We start from the raw sequence: 27,029 nt of genomic DNA on the forward strand, positions 1-27,029 counted from the left end.
CCTACGATGTGTATTTAATACCAATATGCCACGTACCCTTCAGCCACGACCCAACGGGACCATCTGATCATCAGACTTGTATTCGACTCGATTTGCCTTGGCTGGCTCAAGACTGGCTCCAAACTTTTGGATTCTACTCAATTTTCTTAAGCCGGCTCAAGACTGGCTCAAAAACTTTCGGATCCAATTCAGTTCACGACTCATAGCCGTTTCATCTTTTTTATTCCTCTCAGTTAAGACTCATTGCTCGCATTGAACCATTTGACCCGTGAATGATGCAGCTTGCGAAATCAAAGATACGGTCCAGTTCTGGCTCGTTTATATATATATATATATATATATATATATATATATATATATATATATATATATATATATATACATATATACACATATCGGATTGCAGTTCTTGCAATGGCGATTAGCGACAAGTTACAAATATACTATGAACTCACCTACCTACCTTAGCCTAAGAAGTACTACAAAGCACGACTGCATTTCTCACAAACAAGCCCAGCAAAAACCCACTTCACTCGACCCACGTATGCAATCAGCAAGGAAAATACCTGAACTGAACTCTGAACAATTGAACTCAAGATAAGCTAACGCGGCGCCGACTACCGTTTCCACCCGGACACCTTAAACTCACCTCACCATGACATTCTATGATGGGTTAGGAGTGAAAACAGGTTTCCGAGCTGCATAGGGGTTAGGCTGCTAAGCGCCACTTACCCGCATTCCAAGACTACTCAATTTGTAGACCACATTGCCACTCGCAAGCTGCGTTGGAGTTGTAGTGTAGTTGAAGTTGGAAATAGCTACTGGTGGAATCGTCGGGCGTCACATTCCACAGCATGCAATCCGCATATGAGACGGGACGACGTTGGTACTATTGCTGTTGATTTCACACAGCATCATCAAAAGGATGCTCATAGCAGTCCAAGTAGTGGTGAAGTAGTAAAGGTCAGGTATTGATTAGTTCATTGCTCTGACAATTGACGATGGAAAATATAGCCAGCCCTTGGATTTTATGGGCAACAAATAATCGTTCACTGATTTCAGCATAGAATTAAGGAATGTAGGAGGTCTGTGCTATGCTATATCATCTGACTCCTTGCTGAGACTGGGCAAACTAGTTCAGAATAAAATACTGTGTTTGCTGCTCAAAAATCTAACTACCCGTGCTTAAAATGCAAAATGTTTGATAACTGATCTTGCATGCTGTTCATTCTGATGTTCTGAAATGATATCTTAATTTGTCTAGGGCGCGCTACGTTTCCTGATGTTATCATTTTTATTTCAGCCATATGACTCACTGACACGGCATTGTACGAAATGGTCAGCTCACGATTCAGGTCATTAATTTTTAAGAACAACGTGATTCAGTTCATGACTCAAAGTGACATTTTTCATATGGAGTCGACTCAGCTCACGACTCTACCCAAAATGATTGACTCATGAGTCAACTGATGATTCAGCTCGAGACGAACGCAGGTCTGCTGACCATGCCGCCCTCCGGGAGAGGAACGGATTGCCAAGGCCGTTTAAAAAGCTACTTAATAAAACGGCATTATGAATTGAAAGTTCCTGTGTTGAGATAACAACCTTCATTATGCCAGCGATGCTGGTTAAACGACGTTGCAATGCTAAATAACGATTATACTGACGGTACTCAGTATTTAGAGCTGCGCTCATCCTTAAAAGAAACCACCGATGTATGCTGGTGCGGCTGCGGCCGGGCAGGTGCCACCCAGTAACTTATTACTCTGGAAGACGAGCACAGCTCAAAATATTGGGTGAGGTCAGTACAATCGTGATCTAACACTACATCATTTAGCTAGTACCTTTAGGCATGTTCAAAGTCGCTAACAGCATAAGAACTTTCAACTTCCATTGCCAAAAAACCAAGAGCTTAAGGCTTTTGTTTCTTTTATTAATAGAACAACGCATTTAAGACCACCGCGTTGCTTGTCGTATAAACTCTCCAGTGGATTCCGGTTTTGTGCTTCTTGGCTTATGAACGAACTAACGGAAATCAAAACTGACGTTGCATTACAATAAATCTGTCCTTTCTGGTCACCGCGCCAAACACAAGCATCACACAGCCACGATATTGATATCTAGCCTTCCTCTGTGACTTGCGCTTAAAATAACGCATCGTTAGACCACCTCAGGTCAACCTACAACCTGCCGGGGCAGGTCAAAGGGTCAATGGTCACACGGTACAGGACAGGCCTTTGGTCTAGTGATTTGGGTGGCCGGAATGACGCATTATGGTTATGACGAAAAAATGAAGCTCCTGGTCAGAGTTAGCGCAAACGCCGACATGGAGAGAGACGTTTAATCAAAAATGACTTCCTAGGCCACTGACCTCACTTGAACTTGGGCCCCGGGGCCTCGTCTTGCATGGCCCACGGGAACCCCGGGACCTCATCTAGCGCCACCTACATCCCTGTTATATGCTGCACCCTTGCAGCCTGACATGACCCGAGGCTAGCTTTCCCGTGCCATGGAGTTAATATCATACGGTTACGCTTTCCAGCATGTCTGCATTGCTGGATGGAAACTTAAGTCGCGTAGCGTCACATGAGGTCATGCGAGGCCATCGCTCTGACTTGACCTCCGAAAGACCAGTGAGATCCTCAGACCGTGAAATCAGGACTGGTACAGCTTGCTGGCTATGGTTTGGTCAAGTCCTTGATATGTTACCAAGTAAGTGCATTGCACGCCACGAGCAACGATTAAAACGCCGCGTCGTGCAAGCCTACGAGAAAGACTTTCTATCACCATGACCCGACATGCCGCGAGGTCGCAATTCGCTTCGAAGCGTGAGGAATAAAGAGGGGCCCAGTTAGTTCATGACAGCGGATCGCTGCCGGTACCGCGTGCTGTTGCTGCTATATCGGACAATTGGAGGGCGCGTCAAGTTGGAACGGTGATATCGGGCGGGTTGGATGATTCGATGAAGCGTCTTAAGTTGTAACAGAAGACGACGACATAAGACGCAACCATTTTGTGATTGGTTTGTTTGACGATCTCTCTGACAATAGTGAGGACATGCTATGCAATTTCACAGCGTCAAAAGGCGTGTCAGTTAAAATGTTGGTACTTCATTTCAGGACAAATAAAAGCGTAATTTAGTCCCTCCACAACCATAGTTTACGAGTGCTGTTCAAGTCACAGACTTTCACCATAGGCTGCTTTCAGCGAAGAACTTCAGTAGCTTGATTTGACCATCATCTTTCACAAATGCTATTCATTCCTAGCATCCAACCCATGATTTTCCGATAGCACACTTTTGCTTGGACATGATATACGGGAGCCGGCCGTGCCTGGTTGGCTGGGCTTGAGATGAGCCTTAAAAGAGCACGATGCGCAGTAATTACTACCGTTACTTCATATGCCTGCCTGTCTATGCAACAGTTTGCTCGTTTCTCTTGAATGATGTAACATGTAGATAACCTCAACGCCAACAACGATTTTCTGGTACGCTTGACCTCATCTGCCACTTAGGTACCATGTGTTTACATGTTCGGATAGCAGACATTGCCGACGCCACCACCTACGTATCTGCATCCACAAGTTGACATACCGGATAGCATGCTGCCTATCAGTATTCCTTATTGTTTCATGCCCAGGAAGAACACTGCACAACGTGGTTTCCCATTAGCTAGACAGCAGTCAGCTCATAAGCTGTTCCATGTCATTACAGCTACACCATTTCTTTGGCCAAGGGGTTCAAGCGACCGTAGAAACCCATAATGTTTGAACGTGTCTCGCCGGGACCTGAAAGGTATCTTAGATTCCACATATTAAGTTTCATCAGTATCTTGTTCTGAACGTCGATGAAGGTGTTTGAAAAATTGAAGGAATTTTCCGCCGACCTCAGCGCTATAGAGAGCTTCTAAGTCATGCAACAATTTGGAAAATATAGACCCACTTTAGTTGGCGCACTCGCACTATCAAACATTGGCCGCTATTCGGTGGTATTGAGTTATGATTTCCTGAAGACCCTTCAGTCCCAAAGTTCCTGACACGCGGGCAGGGATCCGTTTGCCTTCCCGCGTGTTCCGCGTGTTTTCTGCCTTTTCTGGTGGCTTCCAGTAATTCCGTCGTGATAAGCGATAACGAAATAGCCAACAGGTTTATCTGTGATAACAATTGGGAAAGCGTGGCAGATAACGAAGGCAAAACAAGAGATGGGGACAAGGGAGAGATTACAGGCAGATTATTTGAGATAAGAATATTAACACGTGCTCGGGTGGGAGGTCAAATTGACCCCCTCGGAAGTTTTCCCAGAATGATTTACGAACGGCGGGACGTGGCCGTGCCAAATTTTGCACAGCTGCATTGAAAATTGAATAGCAAATCGTGTCGCATCAAAAATTTAGATGTACCTTATGAGGTTGCTGCCCTACGGCAGGTCAAAGTAAGGCCATGGTTTCAGCGAAAACAATTTTTTGGGATCGTTCAATCTGATCCAACAACGGAATCTTAGACGAAGCCATACATCTCTAAGCTACGTTCTTAGACAATACATGAATTGAATGAACAAATAACATTGACCTAGGAACAAGTATGAAGGTCAAACCAAGGTCAAAACCAACCTGTTTTGTTACTCTACGGCTTGTTGTATGGGGTAGTTTCTGGTGCTCATTTCGAATTTAATGATGATAGGAACTGCATTATACAACTTCCATGGACTTCTTAGAAGTCAGAATAGGTCACTGACCTACAATGACGCAGGTTAACACTCTGTTTTTTGGAGCATACCGCCTAGCGTGATCTCTGTCGTTTATTTAAATGCAAACCTCAAGGCAGTATTGCATGCTTTTGGTCAAAATGACATTCAAAAGGTTAAACAAGGCTACTGACCTTAAATGAGCACACGACCTTTTGCTTAGAACAGTTACCTAGGTTCTAGGAGCCCTTTGGATACCAGTCTGGAATTTGACTTTGTTTAACCTTATTTGACCCGAAGATCATGGCTCAGGAACCTCAAACTTTGCCCTAAGTGAGATCACGTACAGGTCAACACACCCTGTGAATTTGGTGTATCTATCTCTTTTAGTTTCTAAGATCTCAGTGGGGGTCAAATTGACCCGTCACTGGAGCGAAAGGTATCCAACCGGCCACCCGGGCGCGTGTTAAACCTTGCATGGAAATATTTTAGACTTTGAAAACGAATACTTTAATGGGTTTGAGACATTGTGAGTTGGGAATTTATCTCTGACCATAAGCGACCTTCATTGTGTCAAGAGGTAATGATAGAGCCACATTGACAAGGAAACATTGGCTGTGTTTACAAAAAAAACGTTTCCAGGCTGTAGAAGAGCTTCGAAATTTCTCGCCTTGTCAATTTTGCTTCCATGACAGCCCGTTTTACTAGCACGTCCTCGTGTAATGAAGGTCGATTGTTGCCAGAATAAGAAATCGCGATTCACATGCCGGCAAACAGGAACTCAAGATCTTTCTTGCTTATATCAAGGGCCCCCGAAGCATGGTGCCGGTGTGACCGTGTTTTTTTTTGCTGCTTCTGCTTGCACTCTCTATTCACCGTCAATGGAACACTGTCAGGACAGTTTGAGTCCCGTTTACAACGCCAAGAAGCGCCGCTCACCGAGCTGCAGGCCTATAGGTCAGCTCCAGGCACCAGGCACTGGGCACGTTCGGCTGCCTGGTACTGCTTCCCGTCGACGCCGAAATATATTGGTCGCTCAAAAATGTCATGTGGTAATACAGCATGGCGGCCATGTTGAAACATTCGTGTGGGCCGTGAGAGGCATTGACGGCGCGGCTCTCGCTGTCTAGGTAAAGGTCAGCTGACGCGGACTAACCGGTGTCAGAATTCGCTGTGAACGTATTCAATGGGTCAAAAAAAAAACAGGGCTTGTGCTGATAATAGTGTTCCCACAATAGATAACTCTTGTTTTTGGGAGCTATGTTAAAATCTTGAGGAGGAAAATGTGGTACAAAACAAAAACAAAATGTTGGGATTTGCCACTTAAATGAAAGGCATTCTGCACTGAAATTCTAAGCAGTTATTCCACTGACTAGATAAAGAAGGAATGGATTGAGAACATTGTACGTGATGATAGTGAACTACAGCAAAGCCCATCTTTACGAACATCAGCTTAACGAGAGTCTATAAAATACGGTTAAGGACGCACTAATGAGACGCAGCGCATTACGTCTACACAAATTCGGCAAAGCGCTCTTATTCCTACGGGATGTTATGTTTTCAGTTGCACATTTTTTTCCTGGACAGCAAGCTTAGCCCAAGTCAGGCTCAGGCTCAGGTTAAGATTGAGTCTGAGGGTCACGGCTCACGTTGCCGGACAAACCAGGGGGTGTTTCTACCGTCCAGATTAGACTGGCACCACTGAGGAGACTGGTTACGGATCCAGGATGTTCCATGTAGGCACAACGTTGGTCACCCTAGCATTCTTCTGGCCAAACTCGGTCAGTTTTTTCGCTAGAAGCGACCACACCTTTACACCCTGAGTTTCGGTGGAAACTTGTCGGAGGTGACGTCGGCACCATAAACGATGCAGCACCGTACTTGGAGTAAAGACGCCACCGAATGAAAGAAGTCAAGTACAATTGGGTGAGTAATGGTGCTAAGGATAAAAACTGGGGGTCTTAGGGACAAATTGGCAGTACTTTCTGGATCAGCTTGAATGGCATTGTCTAGCGTGGTTTTTGGTTCCGCTGCTTCTAGTGGTCCTAGTAAATACGTCTTGCACGTTCACTTTTAGTATGTTCATTACATTGGATAGTCCCTGTATAGAACTTTAGACACACGCATTTCGTCTTCTTTTGTCAGCAATTCAGATCGATTGGCTATGCGGCAAGGTGCAGCAGCCCTTGCTAAATTAAGGGATGCAAGGAGTGCTGTGATCCCCCAAATGTGGGTCAGTTTTTCACACAAATGTCTTAAATGGTGTCACTGCGATTTACCATTGATCTAGCACTTTTTGTGTAACATGTTCTTGCGTACCTATATAGATATCTTGTTGTATCCAATATATATATCTTGCGTACCTATAGAGAAGAGAGCCGCAGCGAGAATGGTATGCTGCATTACACATTTTTTGATCTGCTAGCAATAAGCGTTGCCAGACCTCGGGAACTTAAAAAAACTTTACCGTTTGGCGAAATTGGACTGAGAGGGACTGATGTGTTTGAAAGTATTATTGAGCTAGGGTACGGTAAATGTTAAGCATAATGTGTCAACCAGCCAGACTTTATCAAACGGCAGCATTCGCGACAATTCTATCTCTTTGTCAGACATGGTTAGACAACAACATGAAACGCAGAATGCGTGTAAATGCGTTAAGGAAACAACAAAATCCTAAAAAGGCACACGCCATCTAGCATACCCATCCCTCTGAGGCAACGCGAGTAAAATTGATGACCGGTATACACTTCAGGCAGACGATTAATGCATGCCCTTGAGGAAAACACATGCAATGTGCACATGTTTTGATGACTTTTTAGTGTAATTTTCGCTTAATTTTACCACGTCACATGATAACTGTCGCCGCGCATACCTGTTAAGCATACGCATAGTTATTGCACATTTCCGCATGGATATAAAACCGGCACACACTGCATACCGTAGCACCAAAACAATATGACGTAGACGTTTACAAATTGCCCTGACTCGAATCCCACCGTTTGTGAATCGAAAGTACATCACTGGGTGTTTTGAAATTAATGAGACCCTCCGCAATCTTTCTTTTTCTCCAGTTTGCTCCACATTCTCATATGTCCCCCTCCTCCCAAGCGATGCGAGGATCCACTTCCAGAACGTGCTTCGATAAACCCGAATGGTGTATATCCGCCATATCACCGTTCTCTGGTGTTGGCCCATTGTGATCTTTGACCTTCTGCATGTCTCCCTCCGCGTAAACCTTGCTGCATTTGTATCGGTGAGTCGGTCCAAAAGCCGCCGTTTGATAAAACTAGACAGCCTGGAACAGCATGTGTTGAATAAAATGATAGTGTCTGACAAAAGACCTTAAGAAATTTCTTACACCAGGTTCCTGGACAAACAGTGGAATGGAAAAAGTGAAATGGAAAACATCAAACGAAAAAGTCGAACGACAAGTAATCAACAGCGATAAAAGTCAACACCGATGAAAACGACTGGGAAAAAAAATCAAGGGCAAAAATCCGAAAGGAATAAAAAGCGATAGGGGTAACAGTTGAAGCGAAACGAAGTTAGAGGACCAAAAAAAAAGTTAATAGGATCAAGATGGTTGCCGATAAAATTCAGATTGGGAGGAAGCTGAAGAACAAAAAGCCGAACGGGATATTGATCATGAACAGAAATAGATCTGAAAAAGTCAAAGGTCAAAGAGTCGACATGAACAAAAGCCAGATCAAAAGAGGCCCAAAACGAAAAGCGGTGAGAGTGAGAGCCTACGGATATGGAAGCCTAGATTTTAAAAAAAAAACTTTCAAAAACAAACAGGTCAATGCATAGCAGCCGATGGAAAAAACCTGTTTTAAAAAAACGATAGCCTAATTGCAACTTCAAAACCTCATAATGTAACAAGCAGCATATTCTGGAACATGTGCCTAACGCAGCGAACTATATGTCCATTCATTGCAACTGGTACCCATCGCATGCATGAAGGACAGAAAAGTACGGAATGAAAATATCTGCATCGCATGCTGACAAAACCAGTTATCACTAGCATCGCTTAGCCATCACGTTTCTACTGCGTGCGCAAACATGCGCCTGGTCTTAAAAATTTGTTCTTAGGAATCAGCTCCTGGTTCCGGAACCAGGAGGAACCAAAGCCGATGAAAAACAGAGAATAGGTGCTTATCAGTTTAAACCTTGAACCAATCTGTTCATTTTCGAAAGAACCAGTGATGACATATAACCAGGGTGTGGTGCTTTCCGAACAACCAATGGGATCCAGAGACCAGCGGTGGAGCCTATGGAAATGATCACCTAGAACGAGTATTCAAAACTTGTTCTCAAGAAGGAAGACCCAGGAAACAGCATTAGGCGCCGGGCACGTGTTTGTCGAGTGTCGATGACCTGGACTAAAAAAGACAACAATGTATTTGTGACGGACGCCGCCTCTGCGCGCCGCCTTCAGCCGTGTGCGCTTCTGCGACCGTCCCACACAATCACCAGAGAGGCAGCTTCAGAAGCGTGGATGGAGGCAAGCGGTGTGCCCATTGCGAATCGGCTACCTGGCTGGGTCGGGCGCCTTGCGCATGGTTCGGTGAGGAGGGCACCGAGGCTGGCTGCCGCCAGGAGCGTTTGCCGGATGAACGCGGGCGCGCTCGATTAGAGCGCCCAGGGACGCACAGTAGCACAACCCTTTGGATCCACCGGCGCATCCGTGTGCGGCAGGGCGACACCACTTTGGATCCTCCGGCACATCCGAATGCGGCAGGGCGACACCATCTTGGACCCATCGGTACATCCGGGTGCGGCAGGGCGACGCCACTTTGGATCCGCCGGCACATCCGAGCGCGTCAGGGCGACGCCACTTTGGATCCGCAGGCACATCCGGGTGCGGCAGGGTGACACCTCTCTCATGCCAGAAGGCAGATTTTGGTAAGATGACTCTCCGTTCCCTTTGGCTAAATATTTGTCTACTCTTGTCGCAGTTGGCTTTTTTCATGTCGACTTTTTATTCCTTCAAATTGATTTTTTCAGTCTGACATTGATCTTTTCAGCTTTTATTTCTTTCGACGTTGAACCCTCGAGTTTTGACGTGGCTTTTTTGCCATCGAGATTTTGTTCGCCCTTGTTTTGGTTCTACTTTTATCTGCGTCGACTTTTCCCTTTCGACTTTTATCCTTCATCTTTTTCGATTCGACTTTTATCCCCGTCGCATTCGGCTGATCGAGCTCGATTTTTCTCGCTTGACTTCTTTTTTCGCCTCTTTTCTTTTGTGAGGTTTTGACCGTTAGCCCATGTATTGCCAGCCGTGGCAAAGCACTTCTAAGGATCCCACTCGCTGTCCCGGCAAACTGACACGCAAAGTGTATGCATAGGTAGACGAAAAGATACGCAACTACACATAATGTCAATTAACTATCAAGTTTCATCAGTGTCAAAAGTGTAGTTTCTTTTTCAGTTGGAGGGAAGGGCGGGGGGGGGGGGGGGGCGGATGCGCCAGTCTATCCGCGCCCTCTCAACCTGGGCTCTTTTCCCAACTACGAGGCATACCAAATAACATGGAAGAATGCCGAATCCTGGGAAAACCCCTTTGTTGACCTATTTTGCGTGTAGGTTGAGTTATTTTTCAGCGATTGGTCCCGCACGCTAACTCAAGTTGCGAAACTACGCTCCTGATTAGTGTGAATACTTGGCCAACTTCTCGCGGGCAGGAGACCTTTCCGGTAGTTAACAATCACCGTCTCGTGGGCAGGGCACCGACGTGGTGTCGATGCAGATTTCCTCACTTCCGTGGTGCCAAAGCTCCCGAACAGGTAGTTTTCCCGCGCATGAACGGTATAAAGGCGAGCATGCGGAGCTGCGACGTTCCATGTGGTCGCAGACTGCTTAGAACTTTGCTCGCTGAGCTGACCACCCAGCTGGGTATTGCGACCCCACAGTCGCAGGTCATCCGAGACCCAACGCCAACGATGAAAACTCACATGCGAGCTGACATTACACATCCACAGGTCATCCGGGACCCAACACCAACGATGATGATTCACATGCGAGCTGACATTACGCATCTACAGGCCATCCGGAGCCCAACACCAATGATGGCAGTTCACTCGCAAAATCACATTACACATCTGTTCACTAGCTTTTACGCACGTGCCTTTATCAAACAAACATTATCTCCGACGACTATTTGCGTACGAGTCTAGCGTACCTACATTACCCACCGTCCGGCGTACGATTATGCATATACATCAGGCATCGGTATACGAACATTTGCGCACATTATTTTTGCCATACAAACCTCATCCCGGAAGAAAATTTGCATTAAAAGGTTCAAAAACTGTGGACATTTATATACCAGCACATGCGCGTACCAATGTCCCGTCACGAATTTTTCCCGACGAACGTTTTACAATACCATTTTAACTTACACGAACGTTTTACATTATAAAGTTTTGACAAATAAAACTTCGTACCTTACATAATTTATCTTGATGAACTTAAGGCATGCAGAATTTCCTCCTATCAAGAATCGCTAGACGAACATTTTTTAAAACGCATTTCTGCCCACAAATCAAATGAAACGCATCAGCGCAATCCCGATGTGTGGCGCCGTCATCAGCAATAGATGGCGCCACAGTTTGACATGACAGCTTGTCATGTTTCAGATGGCGCTAAACCCACCGAGTAAAAGTACTTCGAAGGTAACTAACCATAGTGGAGTCGCAAGATTTCGATCTAGCGGGTTCGACGGCCAGTAATGGAACGGTGTGTGGAACGGTCTGTGGCCGGACGACACTGCGACGCTACCGGCGCCAGCAAACGATGAACTCAACTGAATGCGTGGAAGGCGAGCACCATGCTGTCACTGCCTGCTAAGCCCGTCTAGTTGCAGGCCAGTAGCATGCACCTAGTCTGGTTGCTGCTTTGGATCCTACGCCCTTTAGTCCACATCAATCCAGACGCGTTCACCCGGAGGCCTTGGATGGGGTTATTGTCTCTGGTTGCCTGTTGGTATGCCTGTGGTTTATCTAGACCAAGCCCTCAAGTACCACAGGTGTCAATTTATATTGTTTTTTTTCTTAAGCACCCTGTCTCTCCCCCCCCCCTCCCTATTGAGCTGCCTCCCCAATACTTCTTTGGGACCACCGCAATAACGTTTTTTCTCTGAAACATTACAAAGGCGGAGGAAAAGTTAACCATCACACAAAGACTAGCTCCTTTGACCCTCTCACGTAGTGGCATCACCGTGAAGAGTGCAGGGCGTTAACATAACCTCCGCAACCTCAAAACTATCTCATAGAGTAGGCGGTCCCGTTAGATATTGTGGGTAAATCACTTTATATTTGTCTTTTTTGTTTCGTTCCTCAATTGTAAACCCAGACGCTTTCCCCGAAGCCTGAATATGATATTAACGCCACTGACACACCAGTGTCATCGAAGCTCTTTTTGGCCGAGTGGCATTTTGTTTACTGCTCTTCTGTCTGCTACTAAAGTGGGGGAGGTCTCCTAGCCTTTAGCTTAGCCCCCAATCATGTACAAAATTGACATCCCTGCAAAGAACAGCCACATTGCAAAGACTTATATCACCTATCTGTCAGTGCGCGACTGACTGCCAATGATACATGACTATCAATTGAGTGCGTGAAAGCAGCGCATCAAAATTGATTTTGTATGATGAAATACATACAACCTCGTACTAAACAGAATTCGCCTGAAGGAAAGCTGCTCATAAAATTCATTGAAGCACGCATCATTTGGCGACTGGCAGAGCGACCAGCGTTGTTAGGTGTCACAAGAACATACGGGTTGGGAGTTCGGTCATTTATTTATTTCATGTTCAGATTATGTCATGTCAAATGCTTCCAACGCCAAGGTACCCACGAAACAAAACAAAACATGGGCTATGTGATCGGTTCCACGGAAGAACGTCTGAGGCAACTGCTGCTAACAACCTTCAGTACATGACCTTTAACTCAAATGCCTATCCTATCCTATCCTACCATATCCTATCCTATCCACGGAGTAATTTCTACGTGTTAAAATTTTTAACACAAAAATTGTAGGCGATCTTACGTCTAATATGATAGCATTAGAATCAGGACTAGAGCTAGAACATAACAACTCATTAATACAACTCATGTATTAACTTCTGTACGACAAAACTGCTAACACAAGAACTTTTGCGCATCATCACTTCCACGTGGCAAAGCCTCTAGTCCAACACATTTTACGCGACATTTATTTTCATGAGCGAACTTTTACGCATACAATTCTACGACACAAGCTGTATGATGCAAAAAGTTTGCCGAAGTGTGGCTGCGGAGGGAAGCCACTGTAAACTGTCCTGCCCAAGATTACGGGGTGAACGGTTCCGTTTTTCAAATGTCGTGAAAAATATGGGCGCCTGCCACTGTAATTTGGACCCAGGGAACCAATTTAATTCGTTTATACTATTGTACCATTGTCTCAAGCAATGTTCTGTAGTCTATCAAAGGGGATATTTTACATTTGAAGATACTGAAGCGAGCATCAGATGTGATGAAACATGCTCACTTACAACTATTGGTATGCTTTTTAAGTTGAAAAGGCTGCTTTAAACCGCACAATTCTCTGTTTAGTAAATATGCTCCTCAATGCGTCATGATTTGATTGCATCATCGTACCTTGCACAGCATTGATTGCGATCCAGTTGACGGCTGTAATATCTGGAAATCACGGTCACGAACGCGTCGACAGATATGAATGCATCGGCAATTAGAATGAAGGATATGAATGCATCGACAAGTAGAATGAAGGATATGACTGCATCGACAACTAGAATGAATGATATGAATGCATCGACAATTATTTTTTCGTGGCCTTGAACGCCGCACGGCTTTTGGAACAGCAAAACTTAAATGACGTTATAAGGACGTCATGAATACCAAGGTGACTTTGAAGTACTCTTCCGATATTACTTTCTCCATTTCGTGGGCGTGTAGCTCAGAAACTAGAGAGCCTTAGGTCTTGAGAAGGGTGGGATTGTTTACAGCACCGAAAGGTTTTCAAGTTGTTTGTTTTATTGAAAAGCCCATATAAATGTAGAACACTCCCTCTATATGGAGTATTCTATTATGCTCTTAAGGTGTGGCACTCTCTTTATAGGGAATGTCACACATTTGGGGCATATTTCGAAAACATACTGAGGTGAAAGCCTGAGGACTAGTTGGGTCTTATGATAACACTGGGTAATGCCACTGCAGCACAGTTAAGATATAATATGAATATCCATTTACATTACTTTAAACTCCAGATTACGCTGTGATTGCTTTGTAACAGCACCTCGCATCTTTCCAGCAGTCATAACCACCGTCGTCATGACAACCACCGCGTGCACCTCTACTGGTGCGAGTAAAACAACGTTTGTGATTGAGCAGACGGGCAACGGCCTGTTAGCGGGGAGCATACCGGTTCAGGTTTGAGACGGTGCATCACATGCATCATGTGATACCACCATTTTCAAAGCCGATTGCGCGCTGAAAAGAGCTTCTGTGGTAAACACCATTGGGGAGAAATCAAAGCCAGAGTATAAAGCGTCATGAGTTCGCGAGATAATACCTTCAGGTTCGCATATATTTTGCCTAAACAGAGTGTATGAAGCATTCGTAGCATTTATTACACAATCATTTTATTACATTAGTGTGTTACAAATATTAAAGAACATACGTGTTTGAAAAGCAAGGCGAACAAAATGCATTGCTTTTATGGCGGCGAACAAAGTCAAACGAGATTCTCTCGCAGGAACGACTGCATGAAGTAGAAGTTCTGAGCTATTCAGGATTTTTAATAAAAAAAAACTGGTATAGGTGATCAAATCGGACACGTCTGATGCAGCAATAAGTCAGAAGTGCAAACAAGGGGGGACACTTGCTTAAAAAGAAGCATTGTTATCCGAAGCCAGGCCATCAGATTGGCGAAGCCAAACGACTAGCTGTGATTTATCAATAGGATACGGAACGGCAGGCACTGTTTTTATTTGCACCAAATGGATTTACCGTCGACATGCATCAGTTTATTTGGTTACATCACACACAGCATTGGAGGTGAACAGCCTAAAGCAGTCTATTCTTTGTCAGCAATCAGGTCACAGAGTTCCTATCTCCGCAGCAAGACTCTGAAGCCACAGCAATATTATCGGTACCTCCACGATCAACTAGTGATCATAATAATCATCTTATGGCGATAAATGACCTATGATAAGACGAACAACTCTAACAAACGTACAAATTTAACACCGCATGGAACTAAAAGCGGACTTCTTGTGCACTCGGCAGCTCAACCTCCATTAACGAATGGCAGTCAGGCCCTTCAGACATATATATATATATATATATATCCACAAAAAACATGATCGCGATGCAGCGGCATGGGAACAGAGGGAGGTTAACAGTGTCCCCCCTCCCCAGCTTTACGAAAATTCAGCAGTAGCCATGTACAACGTCTCGTGGTAAAAGCCAGATCAGAAACCGTTCCGGCTCCCAACGTTTTGAAGGCTGTTTTGCCGCCGCCAATATGGCACGAAGCAAACGACAAAACAGCGCAACGGGAAAGAGCGCGTCACAGGAGCACACCACAAGAGCGCAACAGACAGAACCGCAACGCAACTGGGCGGCGCGCAAGTCTCTACATTTCGAGGCTCTTGCTTGCATAGGTTAGAGCGCTTCGTCACAAAAGACGAGACTCAGACCACGCAATTATTCACAGTACACTGGGCGTGTTCAAAGCACGAATCATCGTCCACTGACGCGCGGCACAGAGAGCACCCGTCTGTTCATTGCACTTGACCTGCTCAGCAGCCACCACGCGCGTCATATTGCAACACGAGCACTATCGTCGTTGCCACCCAAAGTAAAGCTTGAGTAATTTGTCGCCAGGTGGCTGCACCATCTGCATAGTTGCACAGGTCCTCGGTGCAGCAAGATATACACGATATGATCTTGGTGCGTTCGCCGATAGTTAAACAGTCTGGTTCGCACTCTTCCGCGCATGCGCGTTCAACGGACCAGATGCTGGTGTGCGCTTCCGACTTATTCACAGTGCTCGATGATTTGTAGACCCTGACCTGGAAAAATGGGCGTTGTTAGCTATGTGTAAAACTTGTATGAGCTCCCTCACGCATCCACCGCAACATTGCTAGGTTCCGTCCCAAGCATTTATCTAAAACGATGGCAAGTCGCATAGCATGGACCGCAGCCGATGCTGACCCTGACATGTGGGGGTCGGTGACGGGATTAAATGGGCCGCATCAGGTGCAGGCCCTGACATGTGGGGGTCGGTGACGGGATTAAATGGGTCGCATCAGGTGCAGACCCTGACATGTGGGGGTCGGTGACGGGATTAAATGGGTCGCATCAGATGCAGGCCCTGACATGTGAGGGTCGGTGACGGGATTAAATGGGCCGCAGCCGGTGTAGGCCCTGCCATGGGGTCGGGGACGGGATTAAATGGGCCGCATCAGATGCAGGCCCTGACATGGGGTCGGGGACGGGATTAAATGGACCGCAGCGGATGCAGGCCCTGCCATGGGGTCGGGGACGGTATTAGGGGATATGTGACCTGGGTTGACCGTATTGCTGAGTTTCTCAGCCCTACGTCGCAAACTTTTACTAACATTATGGCCCCCATGGTGTGAAGTTGATTGCTTCATTTATCACTGAAGTGTCAGGAATTTTTTGCTGATGATGCCAATACGCGATTGTTTTATGCCAGCTGGATGGTTTAGTGTCGGCAGATGCTCAGCTGTGTGGAACGAACGATGGCAGACATCCGGATATGAAGTAACAAAAGAGCATCCAAAGTATTCCAAAAGCTTAGCTGACGGCTGCATCGCAACTTCGTGTGGAAAAGTTATAACGGGTTCTCCAACTTGGGAAATCGGGCTGCGGAAAAACCTTCGTAGTATTTAGATAGGTTGTTTGAAAATGTCAGACCTCCGGATCCAGACCCAGGTCCACCGATCCAGTCGTACATTACACCCATTTCCAAGAGTGCATAACGTTAACTTGACCTTTTTCACCTGCTGACATATCTTGTCACAAGTTGAAATTGACTCCATTTTTCCTCCACAGTGCGCCTGAAAAGACTTTCCAGCGTTTGCTAATGCTTGGCCTCAAGGTCCTCCATAGTCCCAGAGGTGCAGCTATGGGAAGGAGCACAGGAGCACATGCTCCCCCTCCCTTAGGGTCCAGGGAGCCCAAAGAGCCCCCCCCCCCCACGCAGACGATCAAGGGGCCGATTGGAGGCCCAATGGGCACTAAGGGCTCAAGGAACTCTGGTCCCACGGGCTGGGGTTCACGCATTTTATTTGGGGGCTTCTTGTGACGGTGCGGGGAGGGGAGGAACTAAACACGGTGAGGACCCCTGTATCGCCCAAAGACCACCGATAACGAACAGTCGGCCAGGTGTCAGCCTGGAGACCATTTCCAAAGAAGGGAGAAGACCGAGACCCGCGAATGTCGGGCAGGCTCTCGCGTTGGTACTCTAACAGTACCACCGGGGGCAATAGATGACAGTGAAAGGTGTCAGCCTGGAGTAAAAGGTCATGCTAGTAATATATCTAAATTATGAGAGATAATAGAGATATGGTAAGAAAACATAGAAACATGATAATAATCGCACAGCGTAAAATACAACTATTTTGCAAAGCAAGCTACCCTTTAAATCATGAGGTGTCACAACTTGAGATACATGCTAGTAAAAATGGCATTGTAAGTTCCTTTCCTACAGGCAAGGGAACCGAACAGGATCGCAACAGTTGCAAAAGGAAGCAAATGCTATTTGATTTTTCTCGGTGCGATGGCTTCCGTATGCACCATATGTACCCTGTCATGTTTTTGCACCCCGTAAGTGCATAAGCCAGGGACGCAGTTTCACAACGTGAGCTGGGAGGGGTAAGGGCGGCTGCACATTGAAAGTGACCCAACCTACCCGCAGGATATGTTAACAAATAGGTTTCTCCCTAAATTTGCCCCACTTTCTTCCAAAGCTGAGGGAGGGGGTGGGGGATGGGGGTGGAGTTAAGTAGGAAACCACACTCCTGACAAAGTCCGCTGATTGTTTTGTGTTTAAGGGCGCATCGACAACAATATTACTTTGCCTGACTTTAGTCTGCTGGAGCGATCTCCGGAAATTTACAGATTCCAATGGAAGGATCTCTTACCATGCAGGCTGTGTGCTTGGCGGAGCACTGGGCCTGCCACTCGGTCTTGTTCTGGATGAGAGTGCCGTCCTTACAGGCCTCACCAGTGGTCTGTGAGTGGCACGAGTAGCAGTTGAGCGGCTCCCCTATGCGCCCCTGACGATCTGTGACCTCTAGGGGTGACACTGAAAAGGGACAGTGTCAGCTGTGACAGGACAGTGTCAGCTGCAGCTGACACTGTCTCGCTACAGCTGGACAGTATCAGCTACTGCGGGACAGTATAAGCAGCTGCAGGACAGTATCAGCCGCTGCAGAACAGTGTCAGCTGCTGCGGATCAGTGTCAGCTACTGCGGTACAGTATCAGCAGCTGCAGAACAGTGTCAGCTGCTGCGGATCAGTGTCATCTACTGCGGGACAGTGTCAGCTGCTGCGGGACTGTGCCAGCTGCAGTAGGACAGTGTCAGCTGCTGCGGAACTGTGTCAGCTGCAGCAGGACAGTGCCAGCTGCTCCAGGACAATGTCAGCTGCCGAGGCAGGCCGTGTCAGCGCCGGCCTTTGTTCCACACACAGACGCAGCCAAGGGACTGTCTCCTCCCACTCTTGATCCGTAATGTTTTTACTTTTCTCCATATATGAATCCTGACAGAAAGTAAAAAGACACAAAAAACGTGATGCGTTCTGGCTGAATTTCCCCCCCCCCCCCCAAGACAATCCTGGCTGCCCCGTGGCTCCGCACGTCTATGATGACCGTGCCGATGAACGCCGGTTATCCGGTCCCCAGTGGCAGTTTGAACTCCACCTGCGCAGCACAGACGACGTTTCATCCAGATGATCTGTGTTGAGCCCAAGCTGCTCTTGGATGAAATCCGGCAGTTGCAAACAGCCCAGCGACGAAGCTTTGCAAAAAACAACATGGTGCGGCTAAGAAGGGAAAATGACTTAACATGCCACCAAGATACACAAAATGTGTTTTCCCTGGATGTGATCCGCTTTATTCTCGAAGTTGGGGTAGGGGGCTGCTAAAGTCCTTTCCCAAACTGAAAAGGGAAGTATGCAAACCCGAGGTAATTTATATATGCGTAGATCAACCGATCATTGTTTCCAGCTTCACTGCCGCCCTGATTTCCCTCTAACATCATACAACATGACCGCGTCATATTCTACGGTGCTTCAGATGTGCCGGGTCTTATAGCTCGACAGACACGCAGCGATACACGCGTCCGTCGCCAATCGATAGCCAGCTGTCACTGCCCCCGACTGGCACAGGTGGGACGCACCGCCCTTTAGTTCACCGCTGTCGCCGAGCGTCACCGGCAGAAAGCATGTCCACACTCGTCGTCTGAAGACTGGTGAGCTTCTGAGAGGCATCTCGAGTTAATACGGCTTACAGTTAACACGGCTTACAAAAACAGTGCAATTCCTTGCAGTGCTGGTGGAGAAAATGCGCGACTTAGCCGACACAGATCGCGCTGATCACCACTGATTGTGAAGCCAAGACAGACTAAGTTGAGCTGTGCACAGAAAGCAACATAAACAACTCACTGTTCTGACGACGACATCAACCCACCTGACCCGATGCAGATGAAGAGGATGGCGGCGCACGTCACCACAATGTGCCGCGTCGGCACGAGCGGCGACCAGTTTATGAGTACCAAGCTGCACTCTTCCCTTCTCGCACCCATTCCAAGCTCATCAGAGGAGCTTTCGCCGAGAGCACACCCTCCGCGGTCAGCCGCACTCCACGACTGGCGCGGCCACTGCGCATGCGCCGACCCGCCGTCCGCGCCGTGGCCGCCTGCTTTTGCCGGAGCGCCGTGCTCGGGGCCCACGCCGTCGACGTCGACGGGCTGCGGGACAGGTGACGTCACCTGCGAGCGGAGCCGTGAGGAGAGCGTCTCCGCAGCAAGTGACGTCAGCCCGCGAGAGGCGACGGTCACGGCGTCACGTGACCCGCCAGCGTCGAACGCAACGCGCCGCATCGGGCTCCGATCGATACGGGCTGGAGGGGAGGGGTAAGGAGGGGTGATGCCATTGGCTGCGAACGGCGACCGAGCAGCCGTAACAGGCAGCAGACGAGGCAGAACAAACTTTCGAAAACAAACGCGAGCTGTATCGACACCGATGTGACCAGTGGGATCAGAGGAAGTGTTAGCTGTCATTCGTTGGTTTGCATCTTATATCAATTTTGCATAATGCTCGAATAACGGTTTAATCATGATTGGTTATTTGTTCGTCAAGATGTGCGATCGCTATGCATTGTTAATGCCATATAAACCACTCATATCAGTTGTTGCGCTTATTACGGTATTTGCGCTGGTACACGTTATGTGCACGGCTATATGACAACTGAAGACGGAACGCCACAAAGGCGCGCGCTCGTTGACGCGTCTATAGGCGCTTGCCACAGGGCCCTCTTGTGTCGAATCACACTCGATGCTAGTTCGTGAGAGTCCTTATTGTCACACACGTTTATTGAATAACAAAGAGCATCAGAAAGCAAACCTTGCACTCCACAAGTCTGCATCATTGCAAAGCGGTTACAACCCATCGCGCTGGGGCGATATTGCACTGGTACCACCGGAGTCCTGCCACGATCACCCACGCACCCATCGGCTAACACAGCAGCTAGTCTGCCTCCCTCCAGCCATTCCGGTCGGCGGACTCACCACCGCGCCCTGCCCCCCGACCCGCGTGCACTCGATAGTTGAGCCCATGCCGGTGCCTGCGACGCCCCGACTCTGCCGGCGCCGTGACGTCTCCCGCTTCACGAGCGTCTGGCGACGGTCTGTTGGCTCCCGGCAGGCCCCAGACACCCGCGCTCGCCCCGACTTCGAGCCTGCCCCCGCCAGGGTGGACTCGGCCATCGGCACACGACCTCCGGCCGACGCAATCCATCTGCAGGCCTCCCAAACGGCACCGCGCCTGCCAACAACAGCACTGGCGCCACGAGCGCCGCCTGCCGTCAACCAGGCGAAGCTGACGCGGCTCCCGGCCTTCTGCGGCGCAGCCAGAGCCTCCCTACCGGAGAGCACTTAACAGCCGCACGACCTGACCACAAGTTGTTGATCCCGGTTCACTCACATTGAAGCGCCGCCAGCCACAGCGGCACACTCCGCTCCGCAGACTTCGACGGGGCTCGACGTCAGCGGACCGGTCCTACGGAGCACATGGCGGTCTACCGGCACGAGGGGCGGGGCGTCGGCACGCCGCTGCCGCGCCGGCCCTAGCGGCTGGCTGCTGCACTAGTGGGGGCGGTTCGAGGGACTCAAACAGACGTCCACGCTTAGCGGCCAGGGAATGATCCTTTTCCTAAAGGCCTCGCGAGAACACGAAACGGAAAAACAGAGCGTCTATCTACTTATACTAAAGCAGGGAACTCTAAGACTCGAGCTAACCCAGCACTGTTACGACCCTGTACATCCTCTACCGTGACTATGTTGCACGTGGAGAGAGAGCTAAGTCAGACGTTACCAGGGGGCCATCGCCGGCCACCGATACAGGAGGGTCGCGCCGCCCGCCGCCACGTGCAGCCTCTCAGTCCGCTGCTTGGCCCGGCAGCCCCTAATCACATTTAAAACCGGACGAGTTGCCGCCGGCCGCGCCGGACTCGTCGCTACGCGACCGCCCGGAAGCCAGCCGAAGCGGAGGTCAGCCGCCACATACAAAAATACTCGGGTAACAATACAAAAATAACAAAGTGGCGTTGCGCAAGAGAAGAGGCCGCGGAGGCCGCCGGCCACCCCAGCCGGCCCGGCGCGGGAGGCCCCTCAGCGCCGAGCGGCAGTCCGCCTCATTCAGGTGAGCCCCGCCAGGGCCCGCCGAGCCGGAGCCTGCTGGGCCCGGGCGGGGCCCGCCCGGCCCTCATCGGGCTGACGCGTCGCCGAGTTGGGGTCGCCCGCGGCAGGACGGCCGAGGCGCGGCCGGCGGCCGCCGCGGCCAGGCCGCGATTTCGTTAGTGGGTGTGTGTAGAAGGATCACTGATGCGGCTTGGAGGGCGGGGCCGGGGTCTGCCTGGGCCGTGGCGCGGCGCCGCGGACCCCACCGAACCCCGGACAGCTGGAGGCCACTGGCGCCGAGGTCAAGACCATCTCGGAATGATAAGACCGCGTCTGTTTTGAGCGCGATGTCAGCACGAAAGACCTCCTCAGATGTGGCACGGTGTCTCCGGGCCCGCTTTTGTGAGGGGAATTTTGCGGTTGAATCGGTGAGCTTCAAAGCTAGAGGAGTACATGTGATGTACATACAGTGTTCACATAGATGCAGATGCTTGCCGTTGACGGTCATGCGTTTCGAAACGCCATGATGATTAACAGCCGTCCGCACAAGACAAAACAAGGCATTCCTTTTCTCCCACTAAAGACAGGCAGCTGTAGCCCAAATGGTTTCTGGGCAAACTGAGAGCCACTTTACCACCAAAGACACGGCCGGGACACCGCGCGGCAACGAAAGACGCCCGCCCGAATCGGAGTGCCGCTCTTGATGCACCCGGCCTCAGCCGGCATTAGCCCGCTAACGTCACGTGCGCTACCACCAGTCATCCTCCGCAGCCAGCCGGCCGTCAAGCGAGCTGCTGTGATCAGGACCTGCCGGTCGAAATCTCAGAGGACACAGGACACAGCCTCTGGTCTGCGTCAAGTCTTGATGAGGGTCGTTTCCGAACCCCAGCCGTCGCAGATGGCGCGCGACCATGCGGAGGTGGCTCATGCAGTGGCATTTTTGAGTCCTCCGCTGCCCATGTGGCAGACCCGCAACCAACTAGTCGTCGTAGCTGGTCGGCACGACTTCAAACAGCTTTTGCAGGAACAGGGTGATCTTGTCTGAAACACACCAATCGCATGTCAGTTTGCTTCGTCCGGTTTCGTGTGCAGAATGTTGCCATGCAGTGGCTCACATATTTTCCAGCATGATGTAAGACTAGGAGTACAGAAAAACCGTAGATCAAATTAGCAGACACTCGCCGATCCAGCACGCTCACACGCAAAAGAGCACAGCTCTATCCGAGTTGTAGGAAATTACGTCGCTGTCATGACTTTATTCAACAAACGACCCAATAACTTGGTTGTTTACATAAATGACTTGTGTTCGCGCATAGCTCCCTCCTGCAAAAGGTCCGTCCCTAGCAAAACAGCCAAGCCCCGTCAGCCCAATGAGCTCCGCCAGGCCGACCTCGGCCACAGGCGGGACTCAGCCCCACTCACGGATGAAGCCCGGCGTCCACTTGTAGTGGACGAACGGTATGTAGACGAGCGGGCCGGCCAGCACGAACGCCAGCGCGTACAGGTACTCGATCTGCGGCGCGTCGATGATCGGGCCCACCACCAAGTACACGGACATGAAGAGCACCAGCCACGGAATCACGATCGGCACCTGGTGAGGGGCGGCGCGTGTCAGGCCGGGGGGCGGGCCAGCGGGGGTGGGGGGGGGGGGATCCCGGCACCCCAGGGCGGGGACGACGATAGCAGCCGCGCCGCCGTGGCCGGCCGGCGGCCAGTCATGGGCGTCCGGCGCTGGCGGGGTTTCGCCGGTAAACGACAGTTCAAATGTCGTGACGTTCCGGGCTACATTGGTCTGCAAGCTATTTCTTTATTTGACGCGAGTTTTTGTAAGGAGAAGCGAAGTTCGCTGAGGGCATCCTTACGTTTAAAGCAAAGGTTGTTGGCATGTGGACGCGCAATGGCCATTACACGAACAGGAACTAGTCCTTTGTTTGTGCGATTCAAAAAAGTGCAGAGAGTTTAACGATACAATTCCCAGAGTCCCAAGAGGGCAGTGGTTGAATGTGATTTGTTACTTTGCGCTTTGATTTACCAAACCTTGTTGACGTGGTATTCACGTTTAAATAACCATTTGTGGCACTACGTCTCCGATATCATTTCATGATTATGCAAACTGGAACCCTGGTTTCAAGGGTCCTCACCCATACGACCCCGGACAAATCTTCTAAAGACAGCCACCTGACTGTATGCTAAAAATACTCAAAATTTTGTCAATGGTCCTTCTACATGGCACACATTTAATAAATCGCAGCTAACATACATTTTAGACACAGTCCTCTTCACGAAAGCTTATCGTTCAACATTTTAAAGCATTTTACAGCACTTCCAGGAACCCTACCAGAAAATCCGTGTTACCAAGCAACAATACGTGGCAGCACACGCTGCTTTAGCCCCGAGTTTACTGCTTTAACATTCTTGCTGAATTGGGGCTGCCCTGCGGATGAATAAAATACGGAAATTACACTCAGCACAGGCATTCCTGCAGACTCCTTCGAAACACTTCAAAATGCTTCAAATATGTTTTGATGAGCTTTCGGGAAAATTACTACAGACTAATACGACTGCTATTGTATGTAGTGAAGTGCGTAGCTGCTAAGCACTGCTGTTTAAATTAAGAAACGTTTTGGTAATCTTATGCTCAAAGCAACGAAAAAGGTGACAGAACCTAAACCGCAATTTAAAGAGCTTCTCGCACGTTTATGAGACACATTTACGCACATATATCACAAGATTATGAGCATAAGGATATCAACATATTTCTTAATTGACTGCTATTGTGTTTTGAGTTGGACCATTCAGTGACTAATACAACTAACAGCGCACCATCTTGCACCGCCACCCATACCCGTAAGAAAAACAAGTGCATGATCTCGAAATGAAATGGAACATTTTAGAAAATGAAATTATAGAGCACGTTTAAATTGGTTTGGCCTTGCCCAGTTCAGTACACGAACAATTTTACCATGGTGGATGCACGAAGTGTTATGAAGGAAGCTCACGAAATGGCTGCACACTCTTCCTTCCCTGAAAACGACATCTCTACAGAAAAGTGGCGATTAGTTACCAGGTGCGCCCGCCCTGCGCATGCGCAGGACGGCGACTCGACCGAGAGACGCCGTCGCCCCGCTGCGTCTTTGGACGGGCGACCGACCAAAGCACCTCCTGAAAGAACCACGAGCCAGTGTGGGACACGAGCTAGCGACCAGGCGGTCCGCCAGCATCGGCGCCGGGTCGGCCGGCACAGACAAAAAACGCACGCGCCCACCACCAAAACGCCGTCCGGGCGGCGCAACTGAGCTGCAACCCAGCGGCCGGGCAGGGGCTGAGACCGAGCGGGCGGCCATGCTCTCCCTCTCTGACAGCCACCTGCGCCAAACCCCAGCACGCGCCAGTCCGACCAACAGTGCGCGCCAAACGCCCAGCAGCGAGCGGGTCTGAGGGGACTCCCCGACAGCGGCGGGGAGGGGCGAGGTCAGGCCTTCACGCCGGAGCTGCGCGGGCGAGGCCGGACAGAGGCAGCGGCACCAACCTTGTAGGGCCTGGGCGCGTCGGGCTTGGTCCTGCGCATCATGATGAGCGCCAGCATGGCCATGCCGTAGAAGATCCAGACGGTGAAGCTGAAGAAGTCGATCAGGCTGCCAATGTCGCCGGCCGCGATCATGGCGATGGCGATGATGGCCTGCCGATAAGGGCAAAGGTAGAAGGCGGCGGCAGCGATAATTTTAGGGGGCAGTATAAGTGGACGGGGTCATGAGATGTACCGCGTCGACCACCCTGGCGGAAACATCAATTTCCAGATAAAACACCAGATAAAAGCAATAAGACTACACGATCAGAAGTGGAATCTTCCAGCGCGTATCAAACGTGCAATATAATGTTAAGGCACGAACATATTCAGCTGGATGATATGCCCCCCCCCCTCACGCCTTTAAGCGAGCCACACGAGCCTTGGCTACCAAACGTCTGGGGGCTCCATGGATCAGGAGTCGCGACGAGAAAGCCGTAAACCTCACGTTGAAGATGAGGGCGGGAGATGGCGTTAGACGTCGGACATGTACGAAGCTGAGCACGTCCACAAGGTGACCTTGTCTGGCGGCGGCGTAGCACAGCCTGGAAACCAACGGACAGCGCTTTAGAAGACACGCCCTCCTTCGGGCCTACTTTCAGGAAATTTGACAGAGGGTCTATGCGATCTCGTCAGAGTCAGACATACCCAACATTAGATTGCTACCACTTTTGCCTGGCGAAAGACAGCACTCTTCAAATGTTTGCGAGAGACTAAAACGAATCGTATGCTATGTGACTTCCCTGTCTCCCAGTAAGGCGATTTTTGCCTCCACTAAGGGAGGGGAAGGGATCCATGAGACTTCAGAGAAGGCAGATGAGGCCCTGGTTTCGCTGAACTTATGTTCTTTGTGCTGGGCGCTGGTTGAGCAGGTTGGATTTTCCCGCGAGATGCTTGCGATAGAAAAACAGAGTAGGTGCGACGCAGCTCCACCGAACAAGTGATCCATAAGACCGGGCGCGGCTGGCAGGGAGCTGTGCGGGCATGCCACAGGTAAAACTAGCCGGGTAGGTCAGAATGACGGTGGCCTGTTGATGTTGGCTAGCTGGTTGACAGCCGGATGGGTTTTCAAGGGCGGCATGTCGGCAGATCAATGAACGTCGTAAAATCAGCAGCTCTTGTATCCATGGAGTCCTAAATTTCCTCGCAGTCTGATGGAAAACATTGCAATATTCGAGTCGAGGTCCCTAACATAAGAATATAAATTAAATCGCGGTGAAGCGGAAAGCATCGAGGTGATTGCGACGAGGCGACCGACAGATTCTTCGGGAGAGAGAGAGACCGAGAGAGGCGTTGCACTTTCATCGCGGTCCAATGAAACCACCGACATGGGAACATCGCCGTAACACTGAAAAACCATTTGTTCCTAATATGCGGCTTAAGTGGGGATAGCGCAGTAACTCGATGAAAGGCAGTTATCTAAATAGGCATGCCGTACAAGCTTTGCTGCGTTTATTTGTTTGGAATGGTACCCAGTCGTGTTCTTAAAACGGAAAGCCGAACCTGAACACGGCCACTGTAATCAAACGAAACAATCCAGAGAACAATTGGCTTTGATGCAAGTGGGGCCATAATCATTGGCTCCAATCATTGGCAGTCGTGGCTGCAGACCGTTCCGTGACCGGTTCAAACTTCAGATATCGACTGACGATGCTCATGAAGCAGTTTGCGTGAGCTTAAACCGGTTTTATCCGGATATGTTGAGGCTTTCAAAGACATGGGGTTTCTGTGAAGCCCCAACCAAAGCCTCTCAACCTTCTCCACTCAGCGCTTGCGCCACAAACTCCCGGCCTGGTTCGCAGGTTATCCTAACAACTGAGCCCGGTAATTTTGTGCTTGGCTTTGTATGCTCCTTT

At 49.3% G+C, this 27,029-nt stretch overlaps 2 protein-coding genes across 5 annotated transcripts in view; both read right to left on the minus strand.

The window, feature by feature from the left end:
- Positions 1 to 15,092: 15,092 nt before the first annotated feature.
- Positions 15,093 to 19,718, minus strand: LOC119096398 (uncharacterized). The gene is made up of 3 exons (XM_037219276.1): positions 19,400 to 19,718; positions 17,853 to 18,016; positions 15,093 to 15,755 (listed from the first exon to the last, which is right to left on the minus strand). Exons 1-3 carry the CDS (start codon positions 19,512 to 19,514, stop codon positions 15,483 to 15,485), a joined length of 552 nt encoding a protein of 183 aa, XP_037075171.1. The 5' UTR covers positions 19,515 to 19,718; the 3' UTR covers positions 15,093 to 15,482.
- A 1,977-nt stretch (positions 19,719 to 21,695) lies between these two features.
- Positions 21,696 to 27,029, minus strand: part of LOC119096335 (b(0,+)-type amino acid transporter 1) — a 34,146-nt gene continuing 28,812 nt past the window's right edge. For 3 of the 4 annotated variants that reach the window (XM_037219201.1, XM_037219180.1, XM_037219188.1), the window contains 4 exons: positions 25,622 to 25,718; positions 25,138 to 25,287; positions 23,031 to 23,199; positions 21,696 to 22,649 (listed from right to left, as the gene is read on the minus strand). In XM_037219201.1, the coding sequence (XP_037075096.1) occupies positions 22,588 to 22,649; positions 23,031 to 23,199; positions 25,138 to 25,287; positions 25,622 to 25,718 (478 nt within the window). In that variant the 3' untranslated portion in view covers positions 21,696 to 22,587. Of the gene's footprint in view, positions 22,650 to 23,030; positions 23,200 to 23,609; positions 24,771 to 25,137; positions 25,288 to 25,621; positions 25,719 to 27,029 lie in introns of those variants that run through there. The other variant, XM_037219195.1, reaches the window with a different exon arrangement.

Source organism: Pollicipes pollicipes, unplaced genomic scaffold (assembly GCF_011947565.3).
Source record: "Pollicipes pollicipes isolate AB1234 unplaced genomic scaffold, Ppol_2.1 Scaffold_2035;HRSCAF=2384_pilon_pilon_pilon, whole genome shotgun sequence".
NCBI classification, from domain to species: Eukaryota; Metazoa; Arthropoda; class Thecostraca; order Pollicipedomorpha; family Pollicipedidae; genus Pollicipes; species Pollicipes pollicipes.

What these genes read in the sequence shown, in the direction of transcription:
- LOC119096398 (XM_037219276.1), bottom strand. Translation starts at nt 19,514, where the DNA reads ATGGGTGCGAGAAGGGAAGAGTGCAGCTTGGTACTCATAAACTGGTCG. An exon ending in CTTCATCTGCATCGGGTCAG is followed by an intron (nt 18,017 to 19,399) that starts GTGGGTTGATGT and finishes GTCCCTTTTCAG; the next exon opens with TGTCACCCCTAGAGGTCACA. An exon ending in CCAAGCACACAGCCTGCATG is followed by an intron (nt 15,756 to 17,852) that starts GTAAGAGATCCT and finishes CCATTTTTCCAG; the next exon opens with GTCAGGGTCTACAAATCATC.